This window comes from Ciona intestinalis, chromosome 12 (genome assembly GCF_000224145.3).
Source record: "Ciona intestinalis chromosome 12, KH, whole genome shotgun sequence".
In the NCBI taxonomy this organism is placed as follows: domain Eukaryota; kingdom Metazoa; phylum Chordata; class Ascidiacea; order Phlebobranchia; family Cionidae; genus Ciona; species Ciona intestinalis.
Genome location: NC_020177.2, coordinates 2,941,624 through 2,957,275, shown reverse-complemented (window position 1 = coordinate 2,957,275; position 15,652 = coordinate 2,941,624). Strand labels below are relative to the sequence as shown.

The 15,652-nt window shown below is 34.7% G+C and overlaps 4 protein-coding genes across 6 annotated transcripts in view; 1 reads left to right on the top strand and 3 right to left on the bottom strand.

Moving 5' to 3' along the window:
* LOC100183178 overlaps positions 1–15,652 on the top strand; it is a 36,645-nt gene that overhangs the window by 6,220 nt on the left and 14,773 nt on the right. The window lies entirely within an intron of this gene.
* On the bottom strand, positions 4–1,027 carry LOC113474757 (probable mitochondrial pyruvate carrier 2). The gene is made up of 3 exons (XM_026837102.1): positions 873–1,027; positions 547–587; positions 4–130 (listed from the first exon to the last, which is right to left on the bottom strand). Exons 1-3 carry the CDS (start codon positions 967–969, stop codon positions 41–43), a joined length of 228 nt encoding a protein of 75 aa, XP_026692903.1. The 5' UTR covers positions 970–1,027; the 3' UTR covers positions 4–40.
* Positions 1,396–10,394, bottom strand: LOC100182385 (atlastin-2). Of its 2 annotated transcripts, none has more exons than XM_002123604.4 (19): positions 10,240–10,394; positions 9,843–10,033; positions 9,515–9,640; positions 8,939–9,097; positions 8,754–8,825; positions 8,059–8,278; positions 7,497–7,681; positions 7,296–7,370; positions 7,022–7,225; positions 6,565–6,636; positions 5,867–6,055; positions 5,736–5,807; positions 5,369–5,551; positions 5,014–5,088; positions 4,329–4,523; positions 3,987–4,058; positions 3,549–3,740; positions 2,307–2,378; positions 1,396–2,038 (listed from the first exon to the last, which is right to left on the bottom strand). In XM_002123604.4, the coding sequence occupies exons 1-19, from the start codon at positions 10,268–10,270 to the stop codon at positions 1,595–1,597; spliced, it is 2,829 nt and encodes a 942-aa protein (XP_002123640.1). In that variant the 5' UTR covers positions 10,271–10,394; the 3' UTR covers positions 1,396–1,594. The 2 variants fall into 2 exon arrangements, with proteins under 2 accessions (XP_002123640.1, XP_026692899.1); XM_026837098.1 differs by having other exon boundaries at positions 1,409–2,038; positions 8,080–8,278.
* Positions 13,801–15,652, bottom strand: part of LOC100180048 (ras-like protein family member 10B) — a 12,189-nt gene continuing 10,337 nt past the window's right edge. Inside the window, exons 2-3 of the mRNA XM_018814456.1 lie at positions 14,969–15,455; positions 13,801–14,777 (exon numbers count right to left, since the gene is read on the bottom strand). Of these exons, the coding sequence (XP_018670001.1) occupies positions 14,571–14,777; positions 14,969–15,433 (672 nt within the window). The 5' untranslated portion in view covers positions 15,434–15,455 and the 3' untranslated portion in view covers positions 13,801–14,570. The remainder of the gene's footprint in view (positions 14,778–14,968; positions 15,456–15,652) is intronic.

Sequence of the window (15,652 nt, the reverse complement as noted above, 5' to 3'; positions counted from 1 at the left end):
CAACCAATTTTTGGGAGTAATACCATTGATATGTGACCAATTATCCTGTTGCCATAAGTGAACTTGACTGATTCAAACTCAACTTCTCTGGCGGGCGCAAGTAATCAGACACTCCAGCAACAACGAGTGACTATAGAGTAATATATATAGTTAATATTAATCAATTTATTAGAAGTATGATTATAATAATAATGAATGAATGAATGTGAATGTAACTTACTTTATTATAATAGTTTTATTTATTTCTTCGATATCCAAAATTAATACATTTAAATCAAAAAGACAGATATAAAAACAAAACAACAGCTGTTAAAACACCCTTAATTTTATTTATCTCTACAATTACGATGCCCAAGATTAAAATATATTTAGTAAGTAAAACAAGATTTAGCGAAAAAAACAAGGAAGTTAAAACACACTTACAGTTAAAAACATAATTACATTTAATTGTTAAAAAAAAGCGTGGTCGCTACACCTAGCAGACATACTGCTAACAATTTAGGTGCGGAATTATTACTTTTTAAAGTAGAGAATCAATATACATACCCATTTAAATGCTGGTGCCCAGAAATGGATTGTTTTTAAGCCTGTATATGAATATGAAATATATATTTATTTGTTAATAGATAAATATAACAAAACCTATAATAGGTCTAATATAAAACAAGTAAGCACTAGTGAAAAATCTTCCTCCACATAGCAGAATAGGCTAGTGGAAAGAGTTAGAGGTTGGTGATTAGGGGTTGATGGTTAGGGGGTTAGTGGTTATAGGAGTTAGTAGTTAGGGGTTAGCAAATAAGGTGGAGAGAGGGTTCTTCACTAGCACCAAAAATCCTCACACATACATCACTTAGCATAGACAAAAACTTGACCTGCAGGGTGATTCCATCTTTCCTTCAATTTATCAGACATTCGAGACTGCAAACGACTATCTAATTTGACCAATGCTTGTCTCCATGCTGTAGTCATGTTTATTAAATACAAGCTTTAATTAATTTAAATATAATAGATAGGTGATTCGTATTCTAAAAGAAACACAAAACATTTGCATGTTTATAATATCTAAGTCCGCATATAAACATGTCTATCTAGAAACTATGGGTAATACAATATCTTCTTAAAGTGTTATGTTTTAACAGATGTTTTGTACCGTTATCGGCGTTTTGTAATACGAGATCGACGTTTAATCTGTGGTTCATTGGTATTGAATCACACAAAGTCCATTGGAATCACAATATTGTTTGCTTGCATCATCGTAATCGAAATAAAAGAGCAGAGCTTTAATGAATGCGCACGTTCTGTTATAAAATGTTTGTTTTAGAATATATGCAAAAAAGCTCGGATTAAGACACCTGAAAACTGCCTTAAACTCTTTATGCAACACCACATGTACACTACTTTTAATATACAGGTTTTATTATACGCAACGAAACCACTACAATATCCAAACCACATGTAGTCCTACGTTAGTATACAGGTTTATTATACGCAACAAAAGCACTACAATATCTATGTACAACAATTTACATGAATATGAAGGAGTCCTATAACTGTTTATCACCATCATTTTTTTATATTGGACTGTACATTTAATTTAATATTGTTCAAAATTCATATCCTTGGAATCGTACACATTTTCTGCAAGATTAAGTGACTGCAGGTGTTTGATTGATCGCATTTCTTCAACTGAAAGATCATACTTAAAGGTCATTGCAGTTTTTGCCACACCTGCAACGCCACCAACTAAACCACCAGCCAACCCTGCAATGCCTGCACCTACAAATCCAAGAAACCCAGCTCCTAGTATGGCACCAGTAGTTGCCCCATTCTTAACATTTTCTTTAAAACTTTTCCACCTGGTGCTATGTTCTGCCCAATATTTCAATTTGTTATTCAATCCATCAGAGCACTTGTTAATGGCATCTTGTTGAATATTTTTGAATGGTATTGCTTTTACCATCTCTTGAACAACCAGCTGTTTAAACTCTTCATGTAGCTTTTTTAAGTTTTCCTTATTCGCGTACCGATTGCTAGTTATCTGTATGAAACAAATTGGCAATTTTTTAACACAGTGGCTCGCATTTTCTAAAAATACAATTGTCTGGTAGTACATTGGTAAAACAAATGTTTTTACACAAAAGAATGATCAAACTCCTGAACGCAGTAATGGTTTATGAATAAAGGAAATGTCACCCATTTATATTATATTGTAGGGAAATAACATAGGTGTTCTGTTCATACAGCTTGCTTTCTATACAGTTACCACATGTTTTTTTCTGAGGATGAGGTCCTTAAACATATTTTACCTCATTTATCTTCATGCCATAGTCCGACATCAGCAGATCATAAAACGTATCAATTGCATTGATAATTTTCTCCTAAAATAATTGTGTGTACAATTAAAACAATATGACATTTTGGTCTGTTGGTACCTGACCAAAATGAAAGCCACTAGTATCACCCAAAGTTAGTATAGACCAAGTTAAGAAACGGCGCTTGTGTCGGCCATTACGGAGCCCACAGAGCATGAATCGCCTATACAAATGCATGGTCGGCATGTGTTCATTTAGTTCTTGTAAGCGATACAAAGCTAGAAACACCTATAGCGGTTGTTTTAACATTTAAAATATAATTTCTAATATAAATCTTGGTATATAATATTAAATCTAGGAATTAATGTGGAGTAAATTAATATTTTGACTGGTTTTCGGCGTACAGAGTGGTTTAACAGGGTACTTTACGTTGGCGATTAAGACTAGCAGCAATCAGCTTAGTTTACATAATAGTATATGATCATACCTAAGAATCTACAGGGCAATTCTTTACTACATTTATAATCCAACATGAGTGGACATGCAGCTCAAAACTGGTTAAGTACTAGCAGATAGTGTTCACATTTTCCGATTTCATAAAGACCCGCAACGCAGAAAAGGTAGCTTACTAATTCAAGCAGAGGACCAAAAATAGTAACTTAGTATTGTTTTCCTCAATTTCACTTCGATATTAGGCAAATTTTACAAAGATACCTTAAGTTTTGTTGCCGGGTATAGGTGTTAAGTTTGTGAGCCAAAAAGTAAAATCACGGCAATTTACATGCAAAACTGCATACACCAGTTTATGGTAATGCTATGCGTTTTTGTTTGCATTTTTATATTTTAAACATGTTTTTTTATGTTTTTGGTTAGTAAACTTGATATTTTCTGTTTTTTTACTCTTTAATCGATTGAGTGTTCAATAAAAGTTGATTATTTTTGTCAGGTTTATTATTGTGATAAAATATAACATTAGTAGAAAGCCATTTTTACGCGCAGAAGTGCTTGGTTTTTAAAAAATCGCAATATTTAAACAAAAAACAGCACCCAGCAATGATAAAATGCTATGCCGTGGGCTCCGTAATGGTGGCGACTATGACGTCATAGACCCAAGACAATGGATAACAAGACTCGTTGTTTTACAATCCGTTTCCTAACTTTGGTATCACCCAAGTATCATTCAATACAATCAAAATAGAATTAACAAGAATGCTATAGGTTTACAAATCGACTCACTTTATTGTTGTTGTTGCAAGCCATAATTTCTTCGATTTTATTTTGAATGACTTGTAACAGTTCTTGTTCATTTGCCTTGAATTCTTTTTCTGGTGGGCCTCTAAGCAGGTAGTATTTCTGCATTGCCTCTTCCTTGAGTTTTTGTAGGATGATTTGAAGTTCATCTTCTTCGATGTACTTTTCTTGGTTATCCTAATACAAATAGTATTAATAATAACCTTCATTTTCTTTTCGATTATAGTAGCGAAAAAAAATGTATTGAAAAGACAGGATATAGCGACAAAACAACGGTTGTTTAAACACACTTAAAATTAAATACACATTTACTTTTAATTGAACAAAAGCGCTATCCTTCGTTCTGATAAAATTATTAGGATTGTACGCAAAAATACTTGTGTTTGTTTATGTTTTATAAAAAGTTAGTACTGAGTAAACTACCTCAAATGCTTTAACAAAAACAACTTTCACCACTTCTCTGCGACCTTCCTTGAACCTTGCACTCGCCTTTTCCTGAATAAATATTCATACGTTAATATGTTTTTAAAGCAAAGGAAAATTGAAATTATCATGCAAGTACTGTTTACTTTAAAAAGTACAGCCTCAATATTTGGTTAAATGTACTAGTTTATGAATTTTAAAGAGTAAAGGTAAAACACGTTACATATTCATATAACAGTTTAATTTTTTTAAAGTTTTATTTGCAGCTAACTGTACTTTGTGTACAAAAACACACTTGTTTATTGTAACAGTGCAGGCTTCCGTAATTTAATATTTGCAAACCTGGAAAAGTTTATTATTCTTTTGCATTAGTTCCAGTTGATCTGTCAATTTTTCAGTGATACTCTCCCTGCACTGTTGAACAANNGCTTCATCTCTGTGATATTGTATATCTTNNNAAGCCACCATGGCAGCATCAGTTGCTTTTCTGTGACGAGATGTTAGTTCAACTTCTTCCAGGAATGTATCTTGTGTTAGCTATGGGATATTAACAATTAATCGGCGTAGTAGCACAGTTGGTTAGATGCATGCCTATAACCCAGAGGTAATAGGTTCAAGGCTCTTCGCTGCTAACATTATGGGTGTATGTGTCTTGGGAAAGACACTTAACGGCAATTGCTCCAACCTAGTGTTCACTAATGGGTTGTTCAAATTATAAGCCACATAAAAAAAGATTAATCTCCAAAAAATAATCACCCACAAAGTAACATATATAGGAACTCGCAAGCTGGCACAAGGTGTATGAAACAAAACACCCCTGTTTAGTGACTGTCGTTTTCCGGTCACGCAAGGATAAAGTTGCATTTCAAACGAAATATGCAGCTGAGCCTATTTTTACCATTATTTTATTACTAGGGTAATAAAACATCCAAAAATATCTTACATTATTTTGTAATTATTGCTTTATATTAACAAAATTCATTTATTTAATAAACTAACAAGGAGAAGTCACTTTCCATAAACTTACTTCAGTATTAACATATTTCTTGTACAGTTTTTCTGCCTCTTTAACAGCATTTAATAATTCAGTATCTCGATACATCTGTAAAATTATAACATGAATTTGGGAGTTTCAGGCTTCAAGTTTATTTTCTTTGCGCACACTTTTGTTTTATTAGAAGTTTAATTTATAACTGTTAATATAAATGGCTCGTTTGTCTGCTAGATGTATGACTGCAATGTTTCTTTCAATTAAATGTAAATATATTTACTGTAAAGGTGTTTTAACAGCTGTTGTTTTATCGCTATATCCTGTAAATCTTTTTTTTTCGCTACCCTAATCAAAGGAATTAATAAAGTTATTACTCTATTATTTTACTTACACAAAATCTTTCCCAGTATTTAGCATCGTTCTCTTTGAGTTTAGCTTTCAAGTTTTCGAGTTCAGTTTGCCGGCACTTGTAACCTCTTCCAACATCAGATTGTTCAAATATTCGGACAGATTCAGCAAATGCATTTTCCTTCAATTTAGAAAAATCAATTCCTTGACCTGGTCTTTCAACACCCTGAATAAAGGCAATTAATCACTGAAAGAAAAAATACAGAAAAGTAAATATGATACAGAAAAATACAAATAGTATGTTACAGAACAATACCCAGTACAATACAAAGATTTAATACAGAATAATACCGGCTAAATGCAGTATTTATTGTATATTAGAAACTAAAACCACCCTCAGTAAAACATACCAGGTCCATCATCTCAGCATATTTTTCCACTGTATCAGAAACTAAACCTTTCAGACTCTTTTCAATGCTTTCCTGTAAAAAACATTTTCATAATTTTTGTTTCATGTGATATGTATGTTAGGTAGGCTTACCTTTCTTTGAAGGTTTTTGTTTAAGAATTCTTTATTTTTTGCTTTAATGGTCTGATTGTAAAAAACCATACATTCCTGTACTATATCCTGATCATATTCATGAGTACACTTATAGAAATCAGCCATTATCTCTTGTTGGGCAATTTCACATGGACCAGAAACATCCTCTAGGTACACTCCACCAGCAGCCTGCATAATTTTGAACGAATGAAGGTAGCCTATAACTTACTTCATCCTCGCGAGGCCCGAAAATGACAGTCCTAAACACGGATGTTCTATTTAATACACCTCGTGCCGGCTTACGAGTTACGAAGTATGTTACTTTGTAGATGTTTTTTGGGGGGAATTTTTTTCATTTTTTTATGTGTGGCTGATAATTTGGACAACTTATTAGTGACGACTGAGTTGGAGCAATTGCCGTTAAGTGTCTTGCCCAATGACACATATGTCCATAATGGTAGCAGCGAAGAGCCTTGAACCTACTACTTCTAGGTTAAAGGCAGGTGACTAACCAACTGTGCTATGGTGCTGGAAAAATGTTAGTATACCATATTTTATGGCATATTTTATTATATTTATTACGTGACTACATTTGTGAAAAGATACTCACTTTACATACACTTCATCAGCATTAACTAAAATATTTCACAGATACTTTTTAACTTTGTACCATATTTTTTTAATTATGGTAAAATTACCCGTTTTAACAGTTCTTTATATGACTTTCCAGCATTGGAGATGCATTCTTTTAAATCTTTTATTTGAACTTTCTGAAAATAATAAGTAGCAAAATCAAATCATTTCATAAAGATAATTCAATATTTTTTCGCTATAGCTGAATTTTTAGCACTTATCCTCAAGGGGCGGAGAATCCTTAGCAGTTGTAACTCATGTGTCCTACTTTGTCTATGTGCTTGCTTAAACTGTGTGGGTGATATTTCTGTTTTATTTCTGTATGGGCTGCTAAGTCCCCACATGTCCACAATAGGGCCAGCACCCCAAGAGCTATGGCTATGGATAAAACGTCGGTCTAATCCTATACTATTACACTTCATATGCTCAGCAAAAAATATCAGCCTTTTTGTTTGCCCTATTTCTATCATGCATTACACAATGCAACTGTACAGTTTTTGGCTTTAACACCAAACATCTAACCTTTTTTGCTTCATTCTCATGTTGCAAAGCTTGAAAGGTAGTATTCAGACGGCCCATCATGTGTGCTTGGATTGTTCCCAATTGTTCCTCATCTTTTTTATCTGGTTCTATATATTTAACCATTTCTTTGTGCTGTTGCAATGCTCTGTGGAGATATTCTTTGTGTAGTTTCTCCAACTCGTTGGGCTTTATGTATTTCCCAGTCTGTTTGAATATCAAACATATTAACTTAGTTGAAATTTTAAATTGCAAAAAATCCCAATTATTATTTTACTTTTTCTTTCATAGCTTCAATATACTGAGATTCCATATGTCTGGTTCTGTCCAGAACAAACACTTGGTGATTGGCCTGTGTATATTAGTGCGTTATTAAATCTTAAAATTAATGTGTTATTAAATTCTAGACTTTTTAGCTATAGGCTAAGCGTGTTTTAACTATATCCTATTATTATTATATGTTATACTGTATACACACCTTTAGAATACAATCAGCTTTTGGCATTTTACCATCATGAAGTATTGCTGCATATGCTATTGTAAGATCAACAAATCCCTGCCCAGTTATAGTGATGCCGTTAAGTTGCTTTGCAATTAAGTTTTCCGTCTTGAACAATTGTTCACCAAGATCGTCAACTCCTTCGATAAAGTTATCTTTGATATCTGTAACAGTTGTCTTGATTATTGAAACACATCAAGGTTATGGGTTCAAGGATTGTCGGTGCTACCATTTTGTCCTTGGTCAAAACACATAACTGCAATTGCTCCAACCCAGTGGTAACTAATGGGTTGTAAATTGTCAGCCATAAAATTACAATTATCAAAGTGTCTGCAATTTATAAAACAAATAATTCCCCCAAAATATTTACTGACAAAGTTATAAATTTTTGTAATCTGTAATCTGGCTATTTGTGGTTATTTGTAATCTGGCATGAGGTGTATGATGCAGAACACCTGTGTTATAACGACTGTCGTTTTCCAGCCACGCGAAGATAAAGCAAGTTACATACTCTCTCTCAAATTTTTAGCATAACCCTCACCTGAAACATAAATCTCATTACCATTTTTCCATTCCACCTCGTCCCCAGGCCGGGGCAATAAGTGACATCGGACATCGGAAAAGCTGTTTCGAATCTGATCTCTCACCAATTTGTTCTCATCTTTATTAGTTTCCAGAAACTCGCTAAGGTACCTCTGTGCACCAGTTCTACTACAATCGATATTTCTGTGTGTCCAATCACGAATCAGAAACATAAGAGCCTGTAAGTTTTAGAATTATTGCATTATCAAACATTAAATGCATTTACCTCAATTTTAAACTTGTTGAACCCTACCATGCAATTTAAATGAGGATCAATTTATTGTTATCACAAGACCGTTCACAAAATAAAATTTTAAAATAAGAAATTTAAAAGGGAAATTTCATGTATGCTATGTCTGCTAGCAAGAGTAACAGAACAAAATAATAAGGTTTTGTTAATGATTTTACAATGCATCGGGCCCACTCTACTTATGTCTAGTGCCATAGTACAGTGGTTGGGTGCCTGTCTCCAACCCAGGGGATACGGGTTCAAGGCTCGATGTTGCTTCAACCCAAAAGCCCTTTATGTGTTATCTAAGTTGTCGGCCATACATAATGCAACGGTCACTGTTAGTTATTAATAGTCATTAGGTGTATGAAACAGAACACCTGTGTTGTAATGACTATTGTTGCGCTTTACAATCATTCTATTACCTGAAATGGTGCACCAGTTGTAGCAGATTTTTTCTTTCTTCCACCAGCGGCCATTGCATAATTGCAAAAAATCTAAAACGCCATAGTTTTAAATCTTGTTAATCGGCATTATTTGAAAGAATTTGTGCTTTTTTTGTGTATAGCAAAAGCTGTAATAACGGTCGTAAATTAAAAGGAAACTGAACCTGCAAATGTTGCAAGTTGCTTTCTTGAAGTTGCCTGAATACGTTGAAGATTTGAAAAGAACTGAGAAGACAACTCATAGCAAATACCGTAGAGCATTCTTTTGCATCTCTCTCCTTGTCAAACAATCCTTCAGTGTCCATTAAGAAAACAGCAACTGTCTGGTTACAAAAACTAAACAGTTTATGGAGTCAATGGTATAGCACTACTGGGAATATTATAGCACCACCATTAAGGACTTACTTGGTTGAAGCACACATACATGCCAACGAGGTAATGGGTTCAATGCCTGTTACTGCTACCATTATGGTTGTATATGTCCTTGGGCAAGACAGTTAATGGCAATTGCTCTAACCCAGTGGTAACTAATGGGTTGTCCAAATTGTCAGACATACATAAAAAAACAATCAGTCACGCAGTTACATACGTGGTAACTTGTAATCTGGCACGAGGTGTATTAAACAAAACACCTGTGTTATAATGACTGTCGTTTTGTGGCCACGCAAGAAAATTACATTCATTTTTGGAAATATAACCTATGGTTACAGATGAATGATGTTTTTATAGAAAACCCATACTTTATCATCTTTATCTCTCAATAGGATTGGTTTGTTTGTAATGTTGATTCCAACAGTTTCGCTTTCGGTTCCATTCTTTGATTTAAACACATTATAAGTTTTTCTTTTTCTGTCTGAATGCCATTTCTGAATAAAATCAAATGTTTTCATACATTATTACAAATTGTTACAAATTTTTAAAAACTAATTGTTAAAAATTGTTACGAATTAATTGTTACAAATAGTTACAAATTATGACAATTTAATCTTTTCAAATTGTTACAAAATAATAGTTACAAACTGTTACACATTGCTGTTTAATGCTTCAAAATATGAAAATAAAACGTACATTCTGCTGTACAAGATAATGCAACAGCAAGTTTAAAATGAAAGATTTCCCTTCTCTAAGTGCACCAGACACACTTATAATGGCGACTGGCAAATTTTTAACACTCTTAAAAATTTCTTCAACTACTTCAAGTTTCAATCCAAATTCTTTGCCATTCCCGCTCATTTCCAGAATGGAAACTGCCCTGATCTCTGCAACATGCAATAATAACATAATTTTAGTCATCTATTCGATAATGATAGCAAAGTTCATGTTTTTAAAATAAGAGAGAATGAGCAGCAAAATGACAGTAATTATAATATAACATAATTGTGTTCATCCATTCAAAAAGATAGATAAAAGTGTGGCTGATACACTTATGAATAAAGCAAGATTAACTGACAGAAACAAAATTTACCTCCAACGTCTACGTTCACAGCAGAACACATGTTTTGCCTTGTGTAATAAATTTTGCAGTATTAACCTATGGCTGCAGTATTTTTGTTCATCCAAATAATAAATTACAAACAAATTATTGCCAACAAAAAAATATCTATAAAATATGACAAACAGTACATACATAGTTGCATGATAAAGATTTTCTCAATTATAGACTTTATTACAATTGAGACCCATTTAAGTTATTAATAAGTGGGACCCATTAAAGTTTCGGTTAAAATGAACAAATATTTTTGGATACAAGTTTAAGCTATGTCTTATATATAGTAGGGTGGGGGGAGATGGGACACATTTCAATATATTCCTCCCGTTTGGTGGTAAACAAAGAAAATTCAAAGACTTGTAAAACAGGATCCTCACGTTTTCCATAGACCGTTGTTAATTGTTTAAAAATTTAAAGGTGTCCCATCTTTCCCTACCCTACTACATGTATGAATTAGGAGCCCTGGGCACTAGTGAACAGAAAGTACGTTAACGTAAAGCGGTTTCTGAGCTCTGACAATTTTAACATTGCCACGATCCAACATATTACGTGGTCCTAACGATGTTACTGCGCGCTTTTTCTTGAGTGGGTTTGCAGTACTCGGTGCAAAAAACAAGGTTGGACCTGTTGCCCTCTGTCTGAATAGCTCACACGTCCACAAGTGAAGTTCTAAACAGTTTTGAACATTACGACGCAGTCAGACCTCCCTGAAAAAGTTGCTGGTCTGTAGCGACACGGATAACTAACGGAAAGTTACAGCGAACGACCTCACAAAAAAAACAAGCCCGAATCGCTTCACAGAACAACAAACGACCTCTTTGAAAATATGAACTGATATGTAAATTTACAGCGGACAAACTTAACAAAGCTTGATTCCCACAAGAATTGATCCTTGTTTGGAGAATAATTCAAACAACGCGTTTATTGTAACTTAACCTCCGGACTGCTCACAAAGTCTCGCTTGGTTGCTAAGCAGCTTTTGATTAAATATAACCTTTAACTAAAATATAAAGCTCGTCACTGCTACCATTGTGGGCGTATGTGTCCTTGAGCAAGACACTTAACGGCAATCGCACCAACCCAGGGGTTACTTACGGGTTTGTCTGAATTGTCAGCCACACATAAAAAATAAAAAAGATTACCAAAAGTTTACATACATAGTAACTCATAAGTTAAAAACTGCAGTTTTCCGGCAGCGCGAGGATGAAGCACAATTACATTATTTTATATGTCGCACAACCCATAATCTAGAATATAATAATAATAATAATAATAATAATAACTTTTATTTGTCTCTTCGATTACAGTAGCGAAGATTTAGAAATGTTTCAAACGAAAAGACAGGATATAGCGACAAAACAACAGTTGTTAAAACAGGCTTACAGTTAAAAACATATTTACATTTAGTTGGAAGAAAATAAGCGTGGTCGCTACACCTAACGGACAAACGAGCCATTTATTTTAATTAAGTTAAACTTCTAATAGAAACAAAAGTGTGCGTAAAGACACGACCCGTACAAAGAATGAAAGTATGGCGGTGGTACTGTCCAGTCTTCAGCCCTCCCTAAACCCTTGCAAAAACGCTGCAGAATGAACGCGCCTATGCAGTTTGGTACCACGCGGGCAAAAAATATGGTAGACTATAATTTTTATACATATTTAACTTTGTATAGAAAAATATTTGACTACCTGTAGCATATATCACTAAAGCTGTATCTACGAATAGAAATACTCGTTTTATTAAACTACGAGTACAGACGGATCAAACTCGCAAACTTTTAATATAATTCAGCAAGCAATTAAAATGAGAACCATACTGTTACGCATTTTTCAGTCAATAAAATGTTGTTTTTATGTAAGTAACCGGTCTGTATAGCGAGACAGGCAATTCAAATTAAGAAACAGTTGGGGAATATACATTAAAATGTCACCGGGTTAAAAATTTAAATATAAGTTGCAGCGAGCGGCGAACGGCCTCACAAAACAAAGAAACCCGAATTCCTTTAGAGAAAAGCAATGTGCCGTTGCTACAGACTCTGTGTTTTTCTTTGAAGCGAATCGGGCTTCTTTGTTTTGTATCCAATAGAACAGTGATTCTTGAACTTTTTTGTATGCTTTACCCTATTGTCTGAGATGCTGATCAGATTTACCCCCAATATGTGATATGGCGCTCATTTATTAAAAAGCGAAAACAACTAATTGCATCAGTTATTTTTAATGCGATGGATGCGCTTGTGTTTTGGCAACGAGTTGTTCAATGTCTGGTAAAGTACTACAATTGGCACAATTTTTCCGACACGACAACTGATGAAATGCTGCATACCAGGCAAGCCAAATACCAGGAAATTAAAGCTTCGGGGACTTTTGGTCTTAAATAACAACACGCTTGAATGACACCTAACCCCAAACTAGTCACGATGCTACGCTTGGTTTCCAGAGAGAATGTTTTTCTGCATTTGAACAAGTAATTATGTATAGTACTGTGGAGTAAGATGGGAAACCTTTAGCAGATATAATATGAAAAATATCCTGATCGTGTTTTAAACAGTTAACAACGGTCTATGGAAGTCGTGGGGATACGGTTCTTATAATTCTTTGAATGTTCTTTGTCTTCTACCAAATGGGACGAGAAAATGAAATGAAAAGATGTCCCATTTTCCTCCACCCTACTGTATATTGTTCTGTGCACCGACTAGGTTTAAAACCAGTTAAAAGGACGTCCCGTAAAACTGGTGGTTTTATGCATAAGTGTCCTTACCCATATTTTGCAGCAATATCAGAAGGGTATCATATTTACAGTCATGTAGCGAACCAAACGCCCCGCGTTTCCACCGCCGTGGCAGAGTGGTTAGTACGCCGTTTACGAATTTAAGTGACTAGTTTAAAACCCAAAAAAGTTGGCAGTTTTGGGGTAATATATTAATTTGTACAACCAAACCTTTGGTAATTGATAACAATTAAAAGAAATATGAAGTAGGGGGGAAGAAGGGACAGTATTCATTAAATTTTCTCGTCCCACTTGGTAGTAAACAAAAAACATTTAAAGAATTATAAAGCTGTATCCTCACGACTTCTATAGACCGTTGTTTATCGTTTAAACACGAACAGGATATTCGGATATCATGTGCTAAAGGTGCCCTGTCTTTTCCCACCGTACTACATTACATCAAATACAATCAATTAATTAGGGTTGGGCACATCTTGGGCGTACCGCTTAATTTGACCAAACCTTTTTCAAAATTCATGAGTGTATAGGCCTACTAGGTTTTCATTTCACTCAAAAGAATTAGGAATAATTAAGGGATTTGAAATGATTCTGTATATGGCCACTATCTTCCCCAAAAGTCAAGATATAAGTAGAAAACGACAATCGTTAAAACACACACTTACAGTTAAATAGGTATTTGCATTTAATTTGACGAAACAAGCGTGGTCGCTACAGCACCTAGCAGACAAACAACGAGCCATTTATGTTGAACTATTTTCAAGTTAAGACTTCTTTGGAAAGAAAAATGCTCAAAGACACGACCCGTACAAGAATTTGTTTTCTATCATGTTTCAAAGATTAGATTATAATGAAAAAAACAAAAATCGAAATTCTATCAATATTTACTGTACACAATTAAACGTTAAATGAAATGCAGCAATGTTAATCAAAGTCTTGTGGATGAATACTGTCTGGTTGAGGTGATATTGTTTAATCTATGTCCGTGACTTTCTAAACCTTTTTCCATGTTTTGTTATTTGAAAAACAATATTTGTGCATAAGATCTTAGATAGCTACAAACAAGAAACAAAAGGTGCACCAATAAATGTTTTGTGAGACAATATGCTTTTACAGGTCACACAGCGCTACTCTTTAGCGAAAACGTCTCTTTCAGTTAATCCTAGTTTTGATTCATTTCCTGGTAGTAAGACCCGGAAAAATTAGGGCTTGTACCGCTTCGGGTATTTGGTCGTCATCACCATTTTTATCGTTTCGTGGATAACTGTGTTCACATTCCAGCCAAACTTCACAGAGCTCTCAAAGTGTTGCGACCTCCAGCTTTTCTTCGCCAACTGCGACACCTTACGCTCGTTTACTTCTCGATTTCGTAGCACAATTTCGTCACGAGATGACGCTGCGGGGCCATAGTTATAGATTGGGGAAAGGCCAGGTGTGCAGAGGTCTCGTTTGTTGCCAACGACCATAAAAACAGGCGGGTATTGACGCGGACTTGATTTAAAAGCACCGGTATCGTTCGTTCTGGGTGCTGCTACTGGTGCTAGCGGACTTAAAAATGAAGATGCGATGATGTTTCGGACTTTTATGCTCTCAGAAGAGCTCTTTTCACTATTTGATCGCTTGGACAAAAACCCTTCTTCGTTTTTGTGGGCCGGTCGGAGTTGCGACGTAATTTCTGATCGCTAAAACAGTTCATTGGCGCAGTTGTCTCAAACATAGGGGATACCTTGTACTTGGCACGTGAATTCGATGACCCATTAGCTTGGCTATCCATACTCAAAGCACACGACTAAAAAAATAATAATATATTTTTATTAAATTGTTAAAAGAAAAACAGAACAAATTCGACAAATTCCAAGGACATTAGCATGGCTATCTATCAAAGTCCACGACCAAAAACATTATCATAAATCACCAAAACAACTTTCTATTACGCTTATGCAAATTTCTGAAAAACCAAACAAAAAATATATAACTTACTTCTACAATGCCTTCTCTCATATTGATTACGTGCTCAAGAGACGAGAAGTTCGTGACGTCATAAAATAGAATATACGCGTCAGCGGACCTCACTCCAATAGCTCCTCTTGTCTCCCACTCTTCTAACGAATCGAGAGGAAATTTTTCGAACTCCCGAAAGTCCATTAGTGTAATATCAAGCAGATCTTCAACTCCATTATGCTTGCCCACCAATTTCGGTTTAAACAGTACAGTACAGGTTGTTGCCTGGCACCTCTCCATGTGTGCTGGTACATCTAGTGAAGCCTGTATCGCTTCCTTCGCTTTCGAATTGCGGTTTCTTCGTTTTAGATCAGGAGACATCATCTCACAATAATCTTTATGGGCATCTTCTTGAATAAACTGATTGGTTTTAAATTTCCTAATGAAAGACGTCTTGCCCGTACCAGAAGCACCAATGATGGCTATTTTAATATGCGGCAACATTTCTATAGCTTGATATGGTAATCTAGTAATTTATAACCAGTATAAATAATTCTATTTTCTTGTCCCATTTAGTAGTAATCAAAGAACTTTCAGGGAATTATAAAAGCGTATCCTCACGACTACCATAGACCGTTAATTGTTTAAAACAAGATCAGGATACTTAGATATTATCTGCCAAGGGTGTCCAATCTTCCCCCAACCTAATATATTTAAGAAAAC